The 23246-nt window shown below is 39.7% G+C and overlaps 1 protein-coding gene across 1 annotated transcript in view; it reads right to left on the reverse strand.

Annotated features, from left to right (window-relative positions):
- Positions 1-4886: 4886 nt before the first annotated feature.
- Positions 4887-23246, reverse strand: part of fbxw4 (F-box and WD repeat domain containing 4) — a 29647-nt gene continuing 11287 nt past the window's right edge. The window contains exons 6-9 of the mRNA XM_036574272.1: positions 14759-14824; positions 7632-7772; positions 5559-5700; positions 4887-5460 (exon numbers count right to left, since the gene is read on the reverse strand). Of these exons, the coding sequence (XP_036430165.1) occupies positions 5326-5460; positions 5559-5700; positions 7632-7772; positions 14759-14824 (484 nt within the window). The 3' untranslated portion in view covers positions 4887-5325. The remainder of the gene's footprint in view (positions 5461-5558; positions 5701-7631; positions 7773-14758; positions 14825-23246) is intronic.

The raw sequence follows: 23246 nt of genomic DNA on the forward strand, positions 1-23246 counted from the left end.
AAAACCGGTATATTTGTTTCACAATACTGGTAGTCTTGGTGCAATTAGAGTTATGCTGATAGTTGTAATTTCTGAACTTAGCTTACATTGTCAGGATTATGTGTGATGTCTGTAGTTTTTGAGATACTTGTTAGGTGGCCTTTATCTCTGGTCAGTGAACGCTCATTTCTATGTCTTTTTTACTGTTAGTGAAGCTGTTTTGCATGCACAGGCCATTGCTGTCCAAGAAAAGTTCTGATTTATGTTCTCAAATATGAGAAAAATAAAAGATGAGTGAATAATATGCAATAAATTGCCAGTACATTAAGTACATCTACCTTGCATCCACACACACTGAGTATTTTAACTGATATACATGTATCTATGATATGTGTGCATTTTGAAGCAATACCCACTATCATGTTACTACCATTCTGAGCTGAGAATGGTGAATGGTCATTGAAACAATATCTGGTCAGCAGTTTTTCCACTGATGATGGGGTAGCGAGTGGATGACAAACTGTGCACAGCAGCTGATGTTCTATAGTCAGTAATTGTATATCTTTAAGGTGCTCTTATATGGTGAGTGTACTTGGGGTTGCCAACTTCATCTGACAGAAATGCTTCAGTTTTTTCAGCAAATGCACAGAAATGTCTCTTTCTGGAGGGATGCTCCCTAGCTCCTCCATTTTGGCCTCATGAAATTATTTAGCTAGTTTAGCTGATTTGCAACAACCAGTTATTTGCTATACAAAGCCAATTATATGTGGGATTTTCTGGGTTGTCTTTATGTTAAATCAAGGACTGATTTTTCACAATTCCAAGAGGCCTTGGCCAATGCCTTAAGCCTCAAGGTCAATGCATGAGGGTTGGCAACACCAGATGTAAGTGATAAAATTGGCCAATGAGTGTAGATACAAGGTATCTGTAACGAGAGATTAGTAGAGAAGCCTAAACCCATACTCAAGTAAACGTATGTTGAAAAAACAACAAAAAGCTGATGAAATAATGACACGTACAAGTTCAGGACTTTTTAATGTATCAAGCATCTATCATCATAGAAATTGAAATTTGTTAGGCTCTTTTTGCTAAACTCTTAATTGAAAGTGATAAACCTCAAAAGTGAGAGATTTGACCAGTCATGAAGCAGTACAGATACTCACTAATGTCATGCAATTAAACACAAAAAAGGAACTGGCAACTAAATGTTTATGATTAAAATGAGTACAAAGTAAAAGACTTTCCACACAAATACACTTCAGTAAAAGTCTTATCATTTGAAAATACTCAGGAAAGTACAAAACTCTTTTAAACTGTCTCCAGCTGTGACTGTTTACTTATGTGCATTTTGCAAAGGGTGTGAAGGTTCTGTCTGTGTGCGGGAGGGTCCAAAGGTGTGTCATGTAATCCCTCAAACCTTTGTTCTACAAGGTGCCCCCAGACACTCCCCATACCCTCTGAACCCAGAGGACTCTATGACAGTGTTCTCCATTTCCATCACTTCCCCTGAAAACCAGAAGTAGTTCCCCACAATTCCCTGTGGCACTTAAATTTAACCTTGTCAGAGTGTACACGTAATCGGTCTACTTCAGATCTGTCCTTGCACCAACATCTGGATGCTGCACATTTCAGTTTACGTCATTGCTGGATGAACATTCACTAAAAATAGTGAATTTCAGGACTGATCAATGTTAAAACCCTTTCAGTAACATGAGTAACATACATTCATGTGTCATCTGATCCAAAAGAACAGACCCTCATTTTAAAACGAATGCTTTTAAGTGCCATTTGGGTCACATGTACTGTAGGTAAACCTTTGGCCCATTCCCATAAGCTTCATTTTATCTTGTACAAAAGGCTGATTCAGCTTCACTTACATAGGGGGGTTTACCACAAAGGTCGGAGAAGATATAAATATGGACAGGTGGGACAAAACAGGAAAGGAAAGTGGAGAGGTCAGAAGGGCAGTTGTGGTTGAGCAGTACTGTGGAAAGGAGGGAAAAGGTGAGAGCAGGAGGGACACTAGATTAGCAGAAAAGAAGCAAAAAGCAATGAAGTGGTGAAAAAGAATGACTTGTGATGTCTGAAGTCAACACTCCACACTGTTAAAAAAAATAGTTCTTCAAGGGTTCTTCGTAGACCCATGACCACTCAAAGAACCATGTGTATGTTCAATGTTCATGGTGCAATCGTTCTTCAGATTGATGGAGAATGTGTTGTAATGGTTCTATACAGAACCTTTTTGAAAAGGGTTCTTCTATCATTATGATGTCAAACTCGTAACAATAGAAGAACCCTTTTTGGTGCTATACAGCACCATATACAACACATTCTCAATTAATTTGAAGAACCATTTCACCATACAAAGAACGCTTTAAGCATGCAAATGATTCTTTATAGAACCACTGTCCTTAAAAAGAGTGTGGGTGAATGCAAATTGCCATTTGCACCTGTGAAATTGTCACTGATACGATATATTACAATGGATGGCTAATATTTACTATAATATGCACAAAAGAATGTAATTTTGCATGCGCTTAAGTGCCCATTTCCATCTCAGCCCAAAAGTAGAAGATTATTATTTATTTAACTGACCACTGTTTTCGGTCCCAAGTGGCCATATTTCTTGCATGACTGTACAATCTCTGCACGGACGTGTAGGCATTCCTTTTATCCTCAATGCCAAATCAGCTAATGGATTGTCCCACATTGAATGTGATCTAATTTATTCCATCATTGTCCGTAAATCACACACCTCTCCCCAATATTCTCAGCACTCAGCATCCCTATGTGCTTTTACTATTCTGTGTACCAGCTGAGTGCAATCTGAATATGTGTACAACAGCATGTTGAAGTTATTAAAATGCTGCTGAACACATCAATTAGTAGCATAAAAACCATGCTTTGTGACAGTTATAAATAATCCAGTATTGTTGTATTTTCCTTTTCCTACATTGGCTCTCCAAATCATGGGACCTGATCCCCAAGAGAGCAGCCAAACAAATGCACATTAGATATGGATAAACACTGTATCAGCATGTGGATTTTGTTTTGTCACCATGTCACGAACCATATTGCCTTTCCAGCTGATTTTTCCATAACATGAGATTTTAAGTACTGCATTTCTTTGAATCCCTGTTGTTATTTTTAGTCGGCATGTGACTCTATAATTGAGGTCTGCTGAACCCTAAGAGAGAAAAGAAATGTGACTATAGCGTTAACGTACAACACCTTTCCAATGTGATCCTCTGTCATAACCAAATCCAGGGGGCTTTAACATCAGAGCGATGAGACATTTGTTTTGGGATGGCCCATGGATTAGCCATGTCAGCACAGGCCCTTGCTCACTGGTCAGATACTTGTGTGCTGTAAAACGGCACGTTTAGTGCACAGCAAGAACAGACGACCCTTTTGCACTTACCTCTCTCTCATTCCCTCCGGCAGATGTCTATGCTCCAACATCATGACCACCATGGATCTTATGGCCACCCACAGCCATTAAGCCCTCACCTTCCATCCAAGAATGCCTGCTTCCCTTTCAACCTTTCTGATGTGTGAACTAGTTTTTAAGTGGGGAAACCTTCAGCAAACTATTGAATAATTGAATACTGAATCCACTAGAAGGATACACACACAGCAGGAGTCATTTCCCTCGAGACTCTTGAAGCATTCAATATAAAGTCAGGTTTCAAAATATATACATTACAAACCTGAAGAACCTTTCATTAGCAGCAGCAAATGAGGTAAGCAAGCATTCTATAATAACCTTATTAAACAGATTTCTGATTATTCTGTTGCATTCACATAGTGAGGCTGATATCATGATATTTTTCTAGTAAAACCAAATTGCATTATGGTGTAGTCTTTTCTGAATTGTCTGAAGTGGAGGGTTTTGGTTTATGTGCAAAAATGCACAAATTTAGGATCATAGGAAAATCTATTACATTATTTTAAAAAAAAAATCCCTGTTTGCTACTGGTCGCTTGATGTGAGCTACAGGCTGGAAACCCCTGACTTAACTCAGTATATGGATCATTCTAACAAATTAGTTCAAACTGAGATCTCACAGTTAGTATTCAGACTTTAGATATTTACAAGGATTATGTCATGATCTATTTAAACCCAAGGCATTAAAAGATTTAGCAATAAGCAAAATATATACAAAGTCATAATTTATAAGGTACTTTCTATGGGGAGGTGGCTGTCCCACACTCTAACCCCTACATTCAAACTTATGATAATAATACTTCAAAGTAAGGTGAAAGATTTAGATTTACCACCAGTTTAATACTTGAATAAAAAAACTTTATTTAAAAAATGCTGTCCTACAATTTCATGTCACTACTAAAACACAGACTTTTAGGCCTTATTTTAGCTACACCCTTGTATTTTAGCACAGGAAGTGAGACTGCATCCCTGTCCCTCATGGCCACATGGTGAGCAGTCTGAATTGTTTTGAAGTAAATGTGTCCTAAAGACTGAAGTGTGTAACATTAAGAATTGTCACTTCCAAAACACATTTTCTGCAATTAAGTAAACTTTTTTTGTGAAAAATATTATCCCAGCCATGTATTGGCTACTGTTTTTGAGTTATGCTAAAATGTTACTACTGAAACAGTCACTACTGAAGTTTTAGTATTGTTATGATTGTTTAGGTGTTGACAAAATGGTATTCTCAATCATTTATTTTGATAAATATTATTAAGGTATAATGTTAGTCTAAAGTCCAAGTCAGTTAAAAGTCTAAAATGGGATGTGAACTCTGACTTTGAACTAATTTGGTAGACTGATCCACATAACCTAAAATCTTTATATGTCAAATAATGTAAATATGTCTTACTGAGTAAAAAACCCTGCAGGTTCACAATGCCTTATGACTGACTAGAAGAAGACTCAGGAAACACAAAGCCAAGCCAAAGCCATCTAATTGACTCACTGTTGAAAAAATATACATTTCAAACACAATAGGAAGAAAAAAAAATGTTATCATAGTGTATATGTTTCAGCATAAATCTCCACAGGATGTTCTGGCAGCTCTGAGCAGTGTTTGTTTTTAGAAGTCCCACAGGTCGCTGGCAATGTGTTAAGTCCGTTAACACGGAAGGTCGTGAACCCTGCTCCCTCCAGTCCTTCTCAGCGACTAGCGACACAGATAGCTGGAGAAATGACAACTATCTGCATGCCAATACAAGGCAACAAGAGGTACAGATATTTTTAATGGAGTTCCGGATATGTCTAGTTAAAATCTCTGAAGGTCAAAGACCAAAGACCTGCTCTTAGAGCTGTTGGAGGTGTGCAATGTGGGATTAAACCAAAGGTGCTTGTTGAGAGTGCTTGTGAGCTGTTCTATCTCCTGTGCCTGGGCCCTGAAGTTCTGAAGTCCAGTGAGTAGAGGGCTGAGGCCAGGGCAGCATACAGGTGTGTGGCATTGAAGCACAGGCTGTAAACTGGACTGCTGGTGGTGGAGGTGAGCTGGAACATCTGAAATATTATATGGAACACATGGATAAGTACAAAATCGATTTGAATGGACAAAACGAAACAGTGTAGAAATATTTTCAGCACACAAATGCTCTCACCTGCAAACATCGAGTTTGCCTTTTGTCCCACAGACGCACCACTCCATAGTAGGAGGAGCCACTGGCGATCATGTGATTCTTATCGGTCTTGATACAGTAAAGTGCATTGTCATGGGGCTCCTCCCACTCCATCACACATTTTCTGTTAAGGAGGAAAATGATGTTTAATAAGCACACTTACATTGAGTTTGAGTTTACCTGAATTCTCTGCAATCCAAAACTTAAATAAACATAAAAGCATGGCTCACACTTAATCTCCAATGACCAAGCAAACTAAACGCTGGAACGGCATTCATCTTGTCAGTACAGTTCATATCACACTTCTTCGCCAGTTCCTTAGCTCAGGGCCAAAGCCACTGTGGCTGCCTCTCTGTGCAGCCTAAAGACAAGTGTCTTATTTAAATTGGCAAGGATGAAACCTCACATCACTTGTTTACGGAAAGGGGCTTTCTTGTTTTAATGCAGGCTGAGAATAGAGGTGGGAAGGTTAGGGAAAATATCTGCATGTGTGCTAGGCCAATAGAGATCAATTCTCCATTAATGGTGGCAATGAATAAATCATGGGGAGGGAGTGTGGCTGGGGTGTGCGGCAGACATCAGGGCAGCAGGAGCACACAGGAGATGTCTGGACACAGTCTCTGCAGGGCGTGTGCGCACCATGCGCACAGACTCACATACACACTCTTAACAATCAATTCTGACACCTCTCAACCCCTTACTGGCAGGATGTAAACAAATATGAACTGGGCACAGTTTCAAGAATGGGTAAAAAAGGAAGCAAGATAAAGGCTTTGGCATTTTGACAAATGATGACTGATTCCCTCTTCTTAATAGGCAAATAACTGTTACCAGACACTCTACCAAAGCGGCACAGCAGAAAATAACAGAGTATGGAGAATGAGAACGTGTGAGCAGAAACTAGGAGGTTTCCAAACTTGGAGTACAATGTGTCCAGAAAAAGGCCATAATTAGTGTAATAACAGTGACAATACAATACATTGTCATTGATTGTTTCACACTTGCGCCTGTCATTAGCAATTAACACGGAGTACGTTTTTAACTATCCTCTTTAGACTGAAGAGATGACGACCCACTCTGAGTCAGGACTGACCACATATTGGCCCCTGACTGGTCACACTGTGAATTATTGATATCTTAAGAGGGGACATTTGCCCCTCCCCAAACTCTCCAGGGCCCTCTTTCAATCACCTCTGATTTGTGTTACTTGACTGCCCATATGCGATTGTGTGGGCCCCCTCCCCACCCTCCCAAAGTCTGACACAGGGGCCCAGTCTGCCTCACAAGCAGCTCACTGATCCTCACAGCTCACCCCGTTGCCCTGGAGATGCACAGCGCCGCATCAATATGGCCACCGACTGGTGCAGGCTTGGGTGGGTTGGAGTCCTACAGCGAGAGTCCCTCTCAAAGAGGGGGTCCCTTTCAGTCGCCCACAGGAACAATTGTGTCCACAGAGCCAAGAGGAGACTCAGGCCTGGCTCCTTTTTTGTCTAAATGGTGCTCTATGCACAGGAGGGCTTATTAGATTAACTGAGAACACTAATCTTCCTCACAGGCTCTCAGAGAGAGACCCACTAACTTTATTACTCTCTGCGGACAAGCCTAGTTCTTCTGACGGCACAGTGCGCAGCAAGTCCAATTTAACCTGTGCAGCAGCCATGCAGTATTATTACTGTTTAAGGCCTGCTAATAACGGGACAAGGCCAGCAGTCAGCTGCAGTGTCACATTCAGACCTCAAAAGCAGATCAATCTACTTTTAAAGGAATACTCCTGCATTTTGCACCCTAATCTCTGTCTCTAGCAGTTTTGTTTACCACAGATTACAATTTCTTTGTACTTGTAATTCACATCACACTAATGACACATCTGTCCACTGGCTTCAGTTATAAGGGTGTTTCAATTCAAACTGTCAAACTTCTTCTGTTCTTTTTAGGGATATAGGGATATTCTTGATTGTCCCTGGTAATCAATGGTATCGAGAGAGATTAGATTGAAAAACACTGGAGTATTCCTTTAAGACAAGGGAGATTCCCTTCCCCTCCCTCCCCACGTACCTAGAGCAGACACGCAGATCCCAGTAGCGGATAAAGGTGTCATATCCACAGGTGAGGAGCTGGAAAGGAGACTCATAGACAATATCCAACACACCTGCACCTCTGCGGAACTCTGAGCCAAGACACGACACCAGGTGACACCTGGGAGAGAGGGAGGAGAAGAAAAAGCATGAAAAGTTATAGACTATTGCTTGTCAAACATCATGAAAGAAAGCGACAACATCAAAAAAATTACAGGGGGGAAGCTTCAAAGTGGGCACACTGGAGTCAATCCCCAAAACATGTTGTTAGAAAAAAAATGATTTCAAACTAGAGATGTTACTTTATACCTTAGCATTTGTTCAGTGTACTTGATTCATTTGTAAGGTTGTCTCAAGTTCTTATGTCTCAGTTAACACATTAGTGTGGACCAATTCATCAGTTGTCATTTCGGATCAAATGCCTTCATTTGCCCAGTTAATCTCTCATTACCTCTAAATCCCACTATATTCCCATATTCCCAACATGCATACACCACACAAAGGATAAATTAAGTCCTAGGTGATGGAGGGAAAAAAGTAAACACCAAGCTGAATGGCCTGAGAAAGAAGATTAGGAGTGGCACTAACCTCTTTTCTTAAATGTGTATGGGAGAGAAAAAGGAGGAGAAAGAAGAGAGGGACCGAGTAGGAGAAAGAGAGATAGAGAGGGGGGCTGCTGGTGGTGGTGTTGGGTGGGGGGGTGCCTGTGTTAGCACCACGCTCCTATGATCACAGGCTGAACAGGCCTGCTGCGCCCTCCTAGCCCCCAGCCCACACTGCAGAAACCAGATTATTGTAGAATAACAATTTCATTGTTGCCGTTTAATTCCCTCCATGACCGTGACTGTGTGCGACTTGTGGACCTTTGATACCTGGTCCCTAGCAACTATTTAGAGGAGCCCAATGGCCATAGCGACCGCCCCCCACGTTTGTGGACTCCTGTGAGCTTGTTCGCCAAGGGCAGACTGGTAATCCCCAACCTTCGCTCTGGGTGGACAGGGGGGTCTTATTAGACCCAGGCTCTTTAAAAGATAGGCCTCCAGAAACTAAAGGCAAAACCCCAGTGGGCCTAAAGACAAACTGCCCCCGTGGCCCATGGGTGTCTATGTTAAGCAAGAGCCCATCATTTACCTCTTACTGCTAAAACAGCAGCTTATCAACTACCTAGAACTGTAGCTAGAGCCAGGGACAATGGAAATAGTCAGCAGATGCCAAGAAAACAACTTACACTTCTCATTACAGTAATTCACATTGCATGGTTTTATGAACTGTTTAAAGAAAATGTGTAAACTCTGGTCAATACAGCGCATCCGGTGTCTGCCTGGCCCTCTGCAAATGTCAAAGCGTGAAGCGAGAAAAACAAGCGTCGTAAAAGAAGCCCTCACATCTGTGCTCTGATTTTAAAGCCAGTAATAGCACTGTTCCATGCAGAGGAGCAAACACCAGGATTCTTAAATTGTTAGGTCACAGGTTTTATGTGTGCCATTTTTTTTCTTGGGAGGACCTATGAAGATTACAGGATGGAGGATAACCATATAATCTTTCAAATTGCTGCATCTGCATGGCGGCCAGCCTTGTTCTTCCACAGCCAGCCCAACATCTGATCTGACAGCGTCACAAAGTATGTCGGGAAAGCTCTGAGAGCTCTGGAAATGTCAGGTGAAACCATACCTGGTTCTCCTAGCTGTATGATGACAGGGAAGAATGAGAATATGACTAAATAAGAGCTTTTGATTACGAAAGAAGGGCTTTAGTTTGCTGAAAAGGATGTCATTTTTAGGTCAAACACACTCCTACAGAGCTGTGACACAGCCTATGTTTTAAAAAGGTCAGTAGGTAGATGGTATAAACTAGTATTGGGACGATTTTTTACTGGTTTGATTATACAGGGTAGCAGAGAAAGCACATGAAATCAAAAAATATACCAGACCACGCTCTAGTGGTTTTACAACTAGCACAGCAGATCATCTCTCATAAACAGCAACAATCAACAGATTAGAAATCCATGGGTTCAACAGTGGCAGAATGAGACTCTTTATATTTCATTTTTTAACACCTCTGATGTAGTAATATATGTAGAAGACGTATGTCAGGGAAGGCTCTTTCTCTCTGCCTTTTGTACATTCACTTTTAGAGCAGCCAAGACAGGCAACTCCTCTGAACAAGCATAACCAAAGAGCATAGAGGATTAGGGCTTTATCATGTCTTATTTGACTGCTTTGTGCTGCTTGCTGGGGGAGACGTCTAATGTCCAGACTTGTGGGGGAGTTAAGAGGTCACACGCAGACAAGTTAGGGGCATTTGAGATGTGCAACCTGCTAAAGAGATCACACAGCCAAAATTACCACCAAATGCACTGAGACAAACTAAAGGGAAAATGCTTTATATTCTAGGCTCTTTTAAACCACTCCTCAGAGGCTGCTGACCTCAGCCTAATCCTCTTTGACCCCTAGATACGTTTAAGCCCAAGCCGCAAAGCAGTGAAACTCATCTTTATGTTTGTTATGTAAGGAACAGACTAATATACTAACATATTACTTTTGTTTCTATATGCCTTTCTTTACATTTGCTGAATACGCTAATAAAAGCAGGTGACAGGCGGTCCATCTGCTTTTATGTCCTGATATTGTACAAGAGCTGTTAAATACAAATTCTGGACTATAAAGAATGACATGTGTTAGTGATTAGTTGTGAGTTATAGTCTCAGGGCCATGAAGCAAAATGGAGGGGCTGGCCTCTTCAACAGTCCTTACTTTCTCTTTGGCCATTTGGGCCACACACACACACCTTATGAAAGGGACCTTTAATGAATTGATGGATTCTGAAAAGGGGAGAGGCTGAGGACATTTCTTTGGGTATTGGAGCCACAGAAAAGGTCATTTTGCACTGACGCTCTTGTAAGGTTAAGTATAGAGGGTAAACTGGCATAGGGAAGCTATGGGAAACAGTCAGTGCCCTGAAAGGATGTGAGACAGGTACATAAAGAGTCCTGCTGGGTTTTTCAGTGCCTAAAACAAACAGAAATTGCATTGCGCCGTCTGCTCGTCAGCCAATTTAGCCAAGAGTTGAAATAACCGCCAGCCAAGAGAGAACGAAAGAAAAAGAGAAAAAAAAAAAACCCAGCATGGAATGTCAGGGGGCAGGACAATGGAGACTTTTAAATGTCACACGCGTTCTCTTAAAAAACAATGAGATTGCAATTTGTAAAACACAGCTCCTGCCAGATCCAGACGTTTAACCCTCTCTTTCAGGGAAGAATGTGAGGAATTTCTGTGCAATTGTGTGTTTCTTTGATGGCTTTTCTCTGTGTTTATCCATGACCGAGGGCCTCATGAAAAGTTAGGGGTGCCTTTAAAGCACCACTTGTGTGGGAGTCGGGGTGATCACAGGCCTCTGGACCATACAGATGAGCAAGAAAGGGCAGGGACAAAAAGAAACATTTCCAGTCAAAGAAAAGATTTTGATTTTTTTCCTTATCTAAAACTGCATGGCAACCAGCACAATGCTGAGTAAAAACTGAATTGTATATCCTTAGAAATTGTGAACCCTGATTAAAATGTTGTTTTCTGATATCGAAGTCATTATGTATATGTTATATCGTGTTTGTTTTCAAAGTGAACATTTCTTTTGTTTTTAGTCACAGGATGGAAAAAAGAATGCGCCATGAATGACAGCAGGATCATCTGTGTCTCTCTCCCAGACAGTCTCTCTGTTGCTCACTCTTTCTGTCATACCTCTTCAGCCTGTTTCCCCACCAGCTGGTCAGCTGCGCTGTTCAGACATGAGGGTGCGAGTGATCTTGGCCTGTACATGCCTCCTGCATCATTCCCCTCTCTAGTCAACAGGCACTGTTCAAAAAAGGTGCCCCCATCTTTTGTGAACACATTAGAAAAACGTCAGGGGCACTTGTCTTACTCGTAAAGTGGTTCTTGAGGTAAGCAGATAAACAAAAGACAGGAAAACAAGATCTCTCATCGTTGTAATTGCCCTGCACACAACTGCTGTTGAACGCTCCTGATTGTTTAAACTCTTAAGAAAAAGGAAGTTGACCTCAATGTTAAATTGAACCTAAATGTTAAATACACGCTAATGAAATATGGATAGTCGCCGATGTGCATTTTCACTAATTTTGAAAAGTTCATTAACATATCAGATTATTCACGGATAGAAGGAAAAACAACTATTCTATAATAGATACAGAACAAAGAATAGAATAGAATTAACAAGTATTGGTGGTGTTTCTTGTTAAAATGGTGTGAATTTTTAAAATTTAGTAGGTAAGTATTCTCTCAAAAATGTCCAAAGTAAATTGTACATTGAATACAGCCTTTACAATGTGTAACTTGGACTGAATATTTAATTTCTCAATTCTGGAAACATATTCTGAAAATCATGTCTTTCGCAAAGCATTCACGTTCAGGCACTTGCATTTGAAGTAGCAAAGTAAAACATACTTGCAAATACGAGAACAACCATCAGTAACACTTTTTTTGGAGTGGTCCTTTGTAGATGATCAATAAACTCTTAACAGATTATCAGTTACACATCGACAACTTATCAGTGAGGTAGCAGCAGTGAAGCATCTGAATACATTGAAGTAAATATCTTGTTGATGTACGGTTGATAAATTATTTACATTAAGTAGATTTATCGTTAATATGTTACTTCCATTACACAAAACCTAACCTTACCCAACCTTACCCAAAACCTAATCCTAACACTAACCTTAACCTCAACCCAAAACCTAATCCTAAAACTCATATGTTTTTGACATTTTACTTGAGTGCGTGCTTCATCTAAAAGGACCACTCAAAATAAAGTGTCATCAAACCATCATGTTACACTGAACTGTTGGTTTGTATATTTTATCTGTATTCCTGTGATAAAATGTAACAAATACTAAAATAGTGATTTCAGTTTTGGAATATGGGCACAACAGTTAACCGAGTACCCAAGTAACTGTGCACATCCCTAATAGTCACCACTTGCAACGTTGCATGAGATTCCGCAAAGAGCTGAATAACAACACACAATGCCTTTAGCTGGTTACTGTTTTGATAAGGCATAGACTACTTGTTACTTATTTGAAAGCCAGAAATGCATGCAGTATCATATTTAGAAAAACCTCTGAATGACCCAGGTTTGTTGTCACCAAAGTTTCTAAATTTAGAACAGCCCTGTCACAATTATGCATGGATGTTTAAGAGTGTGGTGACATTTAATTTGAGGGATGTCTTTGAGCAGGTTTTCTGTGGAGAGTGATCACACTTATTTTTGCCATGCCACAACTGCTTTAGAAGAACCAGAAGCTTTTTCGCTGGAACAACATTGTTTTTTGCTCTGCCCAGTTTGCAACTGTCTTGCTGTGGACAGGGTGTTGAAACATGTCAGAAAGATTATAATAAAGCAAGCCTTGATAAAACTTAAAACTGTTAAAAACTATGTGATGTTTTGACAACAGCTATCACCTGTCTGTGTTGTGACCAACAGGCTGTAATAGTGTTTGCGATGCCTGCTCTGATGTCTGCCTTTATCATTGCAACTGTAGCCATCCTAATGTGTTGTTTCATGTCGGTAGTGGCTGTCTGAGGATTATGCAGGTGGTCTGTCTGGGAAATGTTTAAAAAGGGATTCGCAGAAACACATACACATACACATGCATGCACACAGACACACACAGTGCCCCCATTCCACCACCCCTCCACTCATGTCTGTTTTCTCGACCCCCTTGTGACTGGTGGCATTGTACTCTTTACAAGGTGCACTTGATTACCAGACGGGACACATCATGGTAAGACACTTCTAACCCCAATGCAGCAGCACAAAGATGAGAAGAAAAATAATAAGACGCAGTGTCAGACAGGTCATGGAGACCATATTTGCAAAACATGCACCCAAACACACAAACGAAAACCAAAAAATAGCCATATTGTCAGAACATCCAAAACATGTCAGTATGTAAGTGGAGTCACTTCTGTGTCTGTCACATCCCTCTGTCTACAACTCAGCCTGACAGGGCCTCAGTAGTTATGTGCAGTGCAGCAAAGCTGGCTCAGTGGCTTACAGCTCTCTTAACTTATATGGATAAAATCAGCCTGCAGACAGCGACCCAGCTAACGTCCATCAGCCGGACACCAACTAGCTATGCTTCACAGATCAAAACTCAGGTCCTGTCCTTTGCTCACCTAATTCCTGGCCAAATTTTCTATTTCTCCTCCTTCTTTGTAATATGTGATTCCCAGGGTTATGCATGCTGAATTGCTCCTCCTCCTTCCCAGCAATCTCTCCCTTCTCAAATTTCCTTGTCATTTGGTGCCGGAACCCACCTTTTTTTCTTTTTCCTTCTTAATTTTCCTTTCCCTAGACTGACAATGTGTAAGTAGGCTGAATTCTGCAGGTAAAGCAGGGGAATTACAGAAGCCAGTCAGGTTGTATCAGGTTTAAGCCAGGCCTTTCATGATGGGAATTCAGAAGTCAGCTTTGAACTTCCCAAAAAGCCCAGTAAGGGAGCTGAGAGGATAATGAACAACAACTATCATTACGATAACTTTCAGCTTTTACCTGTGTGTGATCAATTAACGTTACAAATGGAGAAGGATCTGGGGACTTAACACTCGTCATGGGTCTGAATGTTTTAAGGTCTTTGAAGCTGACAACACATAGACATTGTAAACTAGAAAACTTTTAAACTTTGTGCATTTAAATTAATTCTAGCATAAGCTTTAACAGTAATATATGAACACAAACTTAGAGGTGGCAAACATTTTCAGGATATTTATTTTTTCAGACGTCTAATCAGTTGGAACAGAGAAAAAAAAGAACTAGTAGTGCTACATGTAAAAAAATTACTATCAAAAACTGTGAGCGCGATGATTTTTATTCAATATTTGATGTACCGTGTTTCAGTTAAATGGATTTTGCTCTCTTTATAATGAAATACACAGTTTCTGAGTGTTCTACATGTAATGATGATATGTATTGTATTGTGACATATTTTATCAAATAACCATATATATTGTCATACTGTCCTGTCTTACACATACTGTGTTTTTAATTACAGTGACAGGTTAGATGACAGAGATATTACACAGTTTAGTAGTCAGGTACCTCTCTGTGTCCCATATCCGAAGAGGGGCAAAGTTTTCACAGCATGCAGTTCCAGTCACAAAGGTGCTGTTGAGAGAGATAGACAAAGAGTTACTTAATGAGTTAATACTATCAACCAGCCACATATCTGCACACTTTAAAACATCAAGTGAACAGACAAAAAAGACAGGTTCTCACATTCATCAGAACCTTTAGGAATATACTGGAAATTCACTACATTTTTGTGGTTAAGTGTCTTGAGCATTGCTTCCCTTCTTTAAAGAAACAGAGGAGGCCATTTTAACCATTAAATGCTCTTGAAGCCTACAGTGTAGTACAAAAAGTAAGGGATGGGATGGTATGAACATTTCCTAGCATAATGATATTTTTTATCAAAGTATTGTTAAAAATGTACTAAAAGTCTTCAAAATGCACCAATACATGATAAATGGATTTAACTGCAGGTTTTGTATTTCTTTCTAACAAAACACAATATAATTATTAAACTATCACTGGCACTACTACTGTTCATTGTTCAGATTATTACTGCAGTGGGGTTCAGAAGTCTGAGATTGATAGTGAAAAGCTTCTATTTGGCATTGTTTTCTAATTTAAAACAACAATTTTCATTACAAATGATATCAGCACAACAATCTGAGTGAAAAGCAGAATCTTTGAAATTTTATTTTGTATGTCTCTCTTTTGCTTCAATGACAAATTTAAGCTAAAGCCTCTGATGAGTAGATCAAATCCACCTGACTGTTGTCTGAACACATGCGTCAAAGAAAGGAATGAGACTCAAACTGACCATATTGTACAGACCTTCACATGGTCAGTGTCACAAATTTACTATCATCTGAATAGTGACCTAGAAACAGAGCATTTCTTCTTCATTTTGCTTGTTGTTGTAACTTTTCTATTGTTTATTTCCAGGTTTAAATGAAACAAAAATCCCAGATTTTCAATATGGTCTAAGACTTTTGGTCCCCACTGTATGTACATATGCATGGTCCTGAATTATTAAAAAATGAAAAGATTATGATTATCACTGTTTCCTAAGCTGTGGTATATCACTAAAACCGGCAATCATCACACATAACAACTTAAAAGTAACTTTAAAAGGAGTGAGCAGAGTATAGGAAGGTGTAAGAGTGCTTGAGTGGTAAGTTAAGACTGTCAACTTTGTTCCAAGATGTGCATTCACTCACCGCGATGCTGGGGGGTGGCTAAGTAAGAGAAACAAAAACACTTTGGTGCCCCCTTTGATTTGGATGACAGGTGAAAATTAGTTGGAACAGGTAGGGAGGAGTATGTTAGGAGGGTGTGTGTGTGTGTGTGCATGTGTGTGTGCACCATGGTTTTGACCTGCCTGATAGTTAGGGATTAGGGCCCTCCTGGACAGCTGGGATTGGCAGGCGAGGCTCCAGGCCTCCGCCGCTCCCTGCATTGTGTGCAGAGGTGAGCTGCACAATGGGACTCCCACAATACTGAGCATGCTGGAATGTGGTGGCTTTAGCGCACAGGTATTCCTACAATGTCCTGCTGGGATGGGTTCTTCCCCCCCATATCCCAATTTGCTTCTTAGTCTTATTGCCAACTAAATGAAGACAAAGGGCAGTCTGTGTGTGTGTGTGTGTCTTATTTGGTCTCTGAAAGCCTGAAGTTAATGTGGGCCTAATATAAATTTGCCTAAAACCTAACATGTATCAGACTGGAGAGGACACACAAAAACACACTGCCTATAATAAATCACAAAGCCTCTTAGAAGCTCTCTTTCTTTCTAACATACTTTCATACCTCAAGAGAACACCCGAGCAGTGGGCTCTCCGCCCCCACGCCAAAGAAACAGGCTCCACAATGGAATACCAGTGTGGCCTCAAATTAACAGCCAGCCTGTGTGAATAAGCTCTGTAGCGCCTGGGGTCCAACTCCAAACCCCAAGCACAAAAACAGAGAGAGAGACAGTGACCCTACACCACAGTCAGTGAGAACTGAAGGAGGAGGCGAGCAGGATTTGAATGATGCCTTTTACACTTCGGTCCCAATAAGACAAGGGCTACAGCGAACCATCCGAAATGAGGGCATCCAAAGTAGGACATTTCTACTTCTGAGAAAGATAAGGAAAGTTCAGAAAGGCAAGAACAAAAAACTACATTCTGAGAAAATTCGTTCACCTAAATGCGAAGATATGGACTTGGTGGGACAGAATTACAGACATCACATCCATTCTGAAACCTGTGCTAATCTAAGATGCATAATATGAGAGCCATTCACAAAAGAGGAAAGAGATGGTGCGTAGAAGAGAGGGAACCAGCGTTCCTCCCTCTGATGGCTTCGGTTAGTTTCTTCATTGAAGGCCCAAGCGTATTGGCAAAGACAGCCATGGCAGCTGTCAACCCGGTTAGCGGCGGCCCATCAACCATATTCAGCTTGCTGGGCCAGTGCTGGCATTTTAATTACTGTTGGGTAAACTCATTTGCCCCAGTGAAGGCCGTGTGTCCTAATAGAATATGCAGGCTGCCTGACCTCTGAACCTGTGTGACACAAGATACAATAGGGGCAAAGCCAAGCTCTCTCTTCCCAGCCCTTATTACTCTCTATTACTTCAATTACTCATCCCTCACTGAGTCTGATTGTGAAAAAAAATCACAAGGGAGAGAGAGAACTGGAGAAAAACAGAACACCACGATTAAATACATTTTTGTCCTCCAGACAAGTTCTGACTGATCTAAAAGGGAGTCCCAGTGATATTATAGCTGTAAAAGGTCAAAGCCTCTCTCTCGCCTAATGTGCCCCCACCCTTTTCCTGACCTTACACTCATCCCACCCCAAACCGAAGAGTAAGCACAGTCTCCGAGCCCCCTGACACCCCTTTGCCCGTCGCTACACCCTGCAAGCGACCCCCCCCCCAACCTAACTACTCCTCTAACCCAAAAAACACAGAGTGCCTCAAGATCATTAGAACATGTCGGGGGTTCACTGCCAACACAACCATTTTGGTAACCTAATCAGCTGACATCATTATTCGAGGTACTGTGTAGCATGAAATTAGTGCTGGGGTCACACAAACTTTAATTCAGCCCCTGCTGGGAGAAGAACTCCAACAGTAACAACATTGTTAGGGCCAAATCAACACAACCAACCACACGTATCAGATCAAGACCATTGCAAAAGTTTAGGATACATTTTGCAGAGACCACAAGAAATGTGCAGTGTTCATAACAGAAACTTCACACCCTGTTTTAGGGAGCATGTATTACTGTGACAATCATATCAAAGACTTCTGACACAACTGAAAATAGATGTAAGGCACTCAGAGTACAATCTGAGTAGATTAACAATTATATAATTTTCATTAAGTGATTTTACAGACAAGTAATTTTTGAGACTTTAATAGTGAAATAAATGCAAGCTGCAATGATAAGAGCGTGCAATAAAAATGGATAATTAAATAATAATAAAAAAACAAATAATGAAACAAAATGAAAACATCCCCATGACATACATGCGGTGCTGTGGAACAATTAGATCTGTTCAGTAAGCATTTATTTTCCAAGAAAAACACTAATATTAAATAAATATAATTAAATATAATAAACATGAACAGCATTAATACAATAAGCAGTGATTTTAATGTATGTCAATGGTTTAATTAAACCATTTCTGAACCTACTCTCATGGCAACTCAGTATTATTTGTAGGTATCATTCAATACCTGGTCTGGCTAATTAATACTCCATTAAGTTAAATCAAGTGTGTTAGTGTTGGAATTTAACAAATTCATGTGATTGCTTGAGGCATCAAAGAGAAATCTGGAACCAAACACTGTTCTTCAACTAGCTTGCAAGACATCAACTACATTTTTAAAATTCTTGTTACATTTTACTGTATTTGTTTATTTCAATTTATTCTATTACATATGATAATTTTATAAGCAACAACTAATGTACTGCGAAGATAAATGTCTTTAAATAATAAGCTTAGACACCGAAGACTTTTCATAGTACTGCAGGTTCTTAACATAACATATATGCACTGAGTAAAACATTACTTGAAAAAACAATGTAATCTACAAATAAGTAATGTTAATAACACAACAGTTTATTAACAGTTTAATTCACAGCCAGACAAAATCAGAATAAAAACTGAACTGCCAGATATTTAATTTTTTGGTATTAAAACAAATCTACAGTTTAACTACTGAAATCCTAAGTTTATTATATCCTAAGCCTTATGATTCAGGTATTATGTGGAAAACAGTGCAAACCAACCTATGTTAACTTCATGTTATGGGAGTGAGGAATGGAAACTTGGACCTGTCAGCAAGACCTGGGCATCTAAAAGGTTAATATTAGCAGGAAATATTAATTTAACTCCTTAAAATGTAAGATAATTGTATGTGGCCCACATATCAATTTTTTACTCTTATAACTACATATCATAAATTTAACAGTAGTTGCCAAATAATTTATTGTAGTTACTGAATAACATGCCTGTAGTTTATGGCGTTAACTCATCACAGAATCAAACCATGTCTTGGTCCATGTAGATGAATAGAAACACAGGGGTACAAATAGGAGTTCAAAGCGAGTATAAACCCAGCACATCAGCCTAGCACAGGGCTAGCTCTGGGCCAGGAGGAGGTTGTTCATTTGTTATGGTTGACCCCTGGCTTTGTAAAAGGGGATGTATCTAGTTTGTAAAAGTGCTTTCATCTCGGCCTCTAAATATGTTCGAATTGAAAAGGGTTATGATGTATTTATATTGCTCTGAAAGGGACAATAGGCAGGGTCCCTTGCTCTTTCTCTCTCTCGCCCTCTCTGTGTCTGCGCTCCAACCCTCTCCCCCCTACTTCAACTCACACCCGAGTTCACAGACCTTTTGGCTTTCTGTCCGTGTCCCCTGTGTCTGAGGTCAGAGGAACATTCCACACACCGCCTTTTGCTTAGCTGGGTGGAACAGCCCCAGATCAGTTTGGACAAAAATACAACTGAAGATTCATGAGAATCCTTACAGCCAGTTACACACACACTGCTCCAGGACATCAGTCACCTGTCTCATTATATCTCATTATGACACATGCAAGGTGCAACGCAAGCCTACAATGCTCTGGATAATCACTATGCCACTTTGGCCAGCACTGTTACTTCCATCTGGAATTTACAATCACATTTTTTGAATGTTTCTTTCCACTTGGAGCTGCAGGCAGCTCTGGAAGGGCTATTGATCACATGGTTTGCATATGGGATTTGTGATGAATTTTGGTCTCCCAAATGAGAATTAAAGATATATATATATATATATATCTCAAATAATATGTTTTGTCATTTTTCTAAATGAAAATAAATGTACACGTCCTCTACAGGAATGAATACATAAAATGTGCCATAACGTTTGCACAAGCCATATTTTATGTTTTTTTTTTTTCCAATATGTTAAATTCAGCAAATAAACTGTAATTGTGCAACAAATTGTGCAGAAGTGTGCTCTCTGTAAAGCTGTGTACATATTTTCACTTTGACAATCAAGAAAATATTTAATTTGACCAGGAGCGCTCAAACATTCACATACAACTGTGTAAACTATGTGTATTACTTTACAAATCACAAATTGTATTTTAACAGTAAATGTGTTTTGCTTGTAAATAAAACACCATGTAATATTAAAAATAAATGCAATAAAACAAATGCAGTGTAGTAGCAAAATGTCTTGTTTTAAAAAATTAGGTGATATCTTTTGTGCTGGTTAGAACACCGGTTTGGTTACAGACCTCTACACTGACAAACATAAAATAATTTCTTACTGGATTAGAGTTATTTGTATTTATTCTAATGTTACTGTTTACTGAGCTAATAAACACTCAGATAAATTGCTAAACAATCGTCTCAAGTGCCTAAAACGTGTGTATGTACATACACACACACACATATATATATATATATATATATTAACTACATCTTCATATTACAAATTACAAAAGGTCTGCAGAGAATAATTTTAATTGCGTAACAGCTGTGCATATGTAAAGGCTGACTTAATCATGAGTACAATTCACATGTCTGACACAGCTTTAACACTACAGGAGTATACATACTCAGCACTCAACTTCTAAGGGAAAAATGCTTTTTTAGCGAGTACCAGAAGTTTCCATCTCAAATGCACCTAGGGAACACCTGTATGTGGCATGTGCCTAATGATCTGCTTCTGCAAAGCCTGCATAGAAGGGGCATATTGACTGCAATTATTCAGGACACCACCTGCAGTCAGAGGCTATAGCTCCCATGCAGTGCTTTCAGTAGTAAGCGCCCTGTATTTAACGTGTGGGAACGCACATTCTGTCCGTTATCGCTTTATTGTTGCAGCCTCTTTCTTTTCTTTCTTTCACTTGCTTTTTTTACCAAAACTAATTGAATTCTTGACTCCTAAGACACAGCTCGCTCTACTAGACTTGAGAGAGAGAGAGGGACGAGAGGCAGAATGAAAGATGTGAATTTCAGTTTTTTTTTTCCTCTTTCTCTTTTTTGCGCTTGAGTGGGGTGGAGCAATGGGGGTGAAATTGGGGCGGGGTTGGGTTTGGGCGGCATAGAGGGTTGAGTCTCCCTGTACTTTGATACCGAGGGTCAGAGGTCATGCTCCCTCTGTTTGCCAGAGAGAGGCGATTTGGGGGCGGTTTATCCAACAATCATTTTCTTTGGAAAGTTTCAAAGGCAGTACCCCTGCAACATCTTTGTAGTTGTGCTTGACCAACCCTAGACAAAACAGGCTCCCCAAAAAAGGACCCTTTCTCACCTCTCCTTGGGGTTGCTTCTCTCTCCGATGGCTTGCACCCCCTCCCCCTCTATCTCCCTGGGCCTGATCAGTGCGGACTCACTACAACTGCTGAGGTATTGTATACGCTGTCCTTTGACGCGCAGAGATCGGCTGTCGCAGGCTCTACCAGTCTCGCCTACAGCACAGCAGCCTGTGACAATGAGAGATGCTTATGAACTGGTGTACCGCAGTCTATGCGATATGATTAACATTTGCACACTTAAAGAAATGATAAAGCACGGAGTTTCCTGTACACTTCACGAACCAGTGGTAATCAGAAGGGCAGCAATTAGACCAATACGACCACTGCATTTGAGCACCAACACAGACAATGTAACCGAACTTATGATGAAGCAAAACAACAGCTGCTACCATCTCTGCAGCAAATCTGGTGTCATAATTTATGAACGAGTTCATGGGAATTTATCATTGTACATCACAAATATACTGTGCAGCATTTATGCACCACATGAATATTACTGCCCAAAAAAGACAATCATTTCCAAAATGGTCACTTTACAGAAGAAAACAAAAATGTTCTCTATTTTTAATGTAAGTTAATGTCAGAAATTTTATTCCAAGCAATTGTGGAGAATTTCTGTAAGTGAATTCTTCATAAGATTTACACACAATGTAAAGAGAAAGCTGTGCTAAAGTGATGTAGAAAAATGAAAATTGAAAAAGTTTTTTTTTGTTTTGGACAGCAGCGGTTTTTAGAAACCATCCATCCAATGAATTTCTCAGAATCACAATAGCTTTAAAAGCATCACATCATAGTCTTAGCAAAATAGTAGTAATAGGTACAGTGTATCTGCAGGTTCACAGGTCTGAGAAATCAGTGCATTGCTGTAGGTTCATCAATACTGATTAGTAATTGTGTAATCTGTGTAAAGCCATTATTTTGACAATTAATAAAGTTAAAAAGATCAAACAACAATTAAAGAAATAATGCATTTACATGGGCATGCCCATTAACTGGTATTTCTTACTGTAAAAGAATATAAGCATTTAAAATGTGTATTATCATCATGTATCACTGCCAATCCATCGAGACTGTAAATTTTATACTATATATTTTTTTAAAATTGAGTTTAATTGAGCAATTCAGGAGTTTATATATAAAAATAGTCTATAATGTGTTTTGCAATGAAACGCCCTACTCTTTCACTGTTTAAATGTACAGTTAGCCTAGAGGTGCTAGACAAAATGTCACTAACTATACAAAAAAGTCCAAGAACTGAAATGTATTTCACTCCATCTGGCATTATCTATTTGCAAGAGTATTTTTTATGACTGAAAATAAAAATAAATTCTCAAATCTATGTGTGGAACAAATCTCTGAAATATTAACAGGAAAATGTTCTTAACTTAAACATATGTTAGTTTAACCAGGCATTCTATTTCTATTTCTAACACAATGTTCAAATGATCTCAAAGAACATATATGTTTCCTAATTGTGCAACAAAACAAACACAAAAAAACAAAAACAAAGAGATCAACAGAGATAAATTAGTAACATCTTCAAATCAGATGAATGGCCACCTGTTTCTAGCTTGACCAAAGAGCCCAAAGGAGAGTTTAAGAGAAGTATCTGAGAACAAATGATTTACTGTGGTGAGTGTACACACATGAGCTAGAGTTACATTCTCTTTGATTGCGTGTTCCAGACTCAACAAGTCCTGTCTTGTTAGCAAAGGT

Source organism: Colossoma macropomum, unplaced genomic scaffold (assembly GCF_904425465.1).
Source record: "Colossoma macropomum unplaced genomic scaffold, Colossoma_macropomum, whole genome shotgun sequence".
NCBI lineage: Eukaryota > Metazoa > Chordata > Actinopteri > Characiformes > Serrasalmidae > Colossoma > Colossoma macropomum.